The 1,638-nt window shown below is 36.3% G+C and overlaps 1 protein-coding gene across 1 annotated transcript; it reads left to right on the top strand.

Moving 5' to 3' along the window:
- The first annotated feature begins 526 nt into the window (after window positions 1-526).
- On the top strand, window positions 527-1,429 carry LOC110735590 (probable serine/threonine-protein kinase WNK1). Its single transcript, XM_021915779.1, has one exon. It carries the CDS (start codon window positions 527-529, stop codon window positions 1,427-1,429), a length of 903 nt encoding a protein of 300 aa, XP_021771471.1.
- The last annotated feature ends 209 nt before the right edge of the window (window positions 1,430-1,638 follow it).

The raw sequence follows: 1,638 nt of genomic DNA, 5'->3' as shown, positions 1-1,638 counted from the left end.
TTATACAAGTAAAATGTGTACTCAAATCTAAATTAGTATAACAAGTTAAACGATTAACAAGGAATAATTCAATGAATATATCTTCTATATATCATGAAACGGAGTACCAAATACTAATCAAGAAATTACATTTATTGTTTCTTGATCTTGATAACCGACTTAACTAATTGAAGTAACAAGTCTATATAACTACTCATTCCAAGAAAACTCTGTTTACATTCTACATAATCATCCCTTTATTATACTTAAAGCATTCCTTCATTACTAAATACATTCTCCATTAATTTCAAAAAAAAAAAAAAAAAAAAAGAAAAAAAAAGAAAAGAGCATTCTCCATTAATTTCAAGATTTCTATGTTTTTTACATAATCATCCCTTTATTAGAATTCTTCCTTCATCAATAATTCCAAGATTTCTCTGTTTTTTTCTACAACATAATCCCTTCCTTAATAAATCATCAGAAAACAACCTTAGCTTTTTTGTCATCTCATCAATACCAAATCTTCTGTTTGCTCAATTAATCAGTAATGCCTGCTTGGAGCTCTTCGAGTTCTTCGAGTTCATCAGAATCATCAGACACAGACGATTACAGTGTTGTGGTGGAGCACTGTCCGAGAGGGCGATACGTAAGGTACAACAGTACCATAGCCAAAGGTGCCACGGAAACAGTTTATAAGGGGTTCGATAAGCTTTCTGGTAAAGAAATCGCTTGGTGTAAGACAACGGAGTTGACAGACGACGAATTGATTCACAAATTATATACATGTACTCTGTTACAGCAGTCACTAGACCATGAGAATGTAATTAAATGCTACAAATGTTGGCGAGATCGTTCAAGTGCTAAAATCCTTAACATCATTACCGAGTCTTTTACCTCCGATTTGAGAGATTACATCGACAAACATACTCTTGTGCATATTAGTACTGCGATCAAGATTTGGTGTCGACAGATTTTAAATGCGTTGTATTATCTTCACAATCGTACTATACCGATGATTCATCATGATGTCAAGATTGACAACATCTTTGTTATTGGAGAGTTGGGCATGGTTAAGCTTGGATATTTTGGTCACGCATTTCCATTTCGACGTGTGAGAAGGGGTACTTGCGATGCTGGTATATCAGAAACTATGGCACCTGATGTTTTCGAGCAAGATTATACTGAGAAGATTGATGTATACTCGCTTGGGATGACTGTATTACAGATAGTGACTAAGGAAAAGCTGTACAGCGTATGCAATGATAACACGGAAATGGTTTGCGAAATGATTAAGAATTGTAAACTACCTGCTGCGCTGAATGATGTCAGAGACTTATATATTAGGAGATTCATTGATAAGTGTATAAGTCCTGTTTCTGAGAGACCCGCGACAATTGAACTTCTGAAGGACGGATTTCTTGCAAACGGGACGATGTTCCTGAAAGATTGACAGCATGTAGTAGTACTACTAGTATTCAGATTCTGAGAGAATCTGTGCGTGTTCAGGTGGTAAGATTACTACAGCAGCAGCCGCCTGCTGAATCATTAGGTATGGAACCAGAGAAGGAAGAGTTTGACAATGAGGGTGAGACATTTGGGTCACAAGGGGGAACGTCTGAGACTGATTCTGAAACATCCAGATCGCGTAATGTTTCTCCA

This window comes from Chenopodium quinoa, unplaced genomic scaffold (assembly GCF_001683475.1).
Source record: "Chenopodium quinoa cultivar QQ74 unplaced genomic scaffold, ASM168347v1, whole genome shotgun sequence".
Lineage (NCBI taxonomy): Eukaryota > Viridiplantae > Streptophyta > Magnoliopsida > Caryophyllales > Amaranthaceae > Chenopodium > Chenopodium quinoa.
Note: the sequence above shows the minus strand (reverse complement) of the source record. Positions and strands in the feature narration are given on the sequence as shown.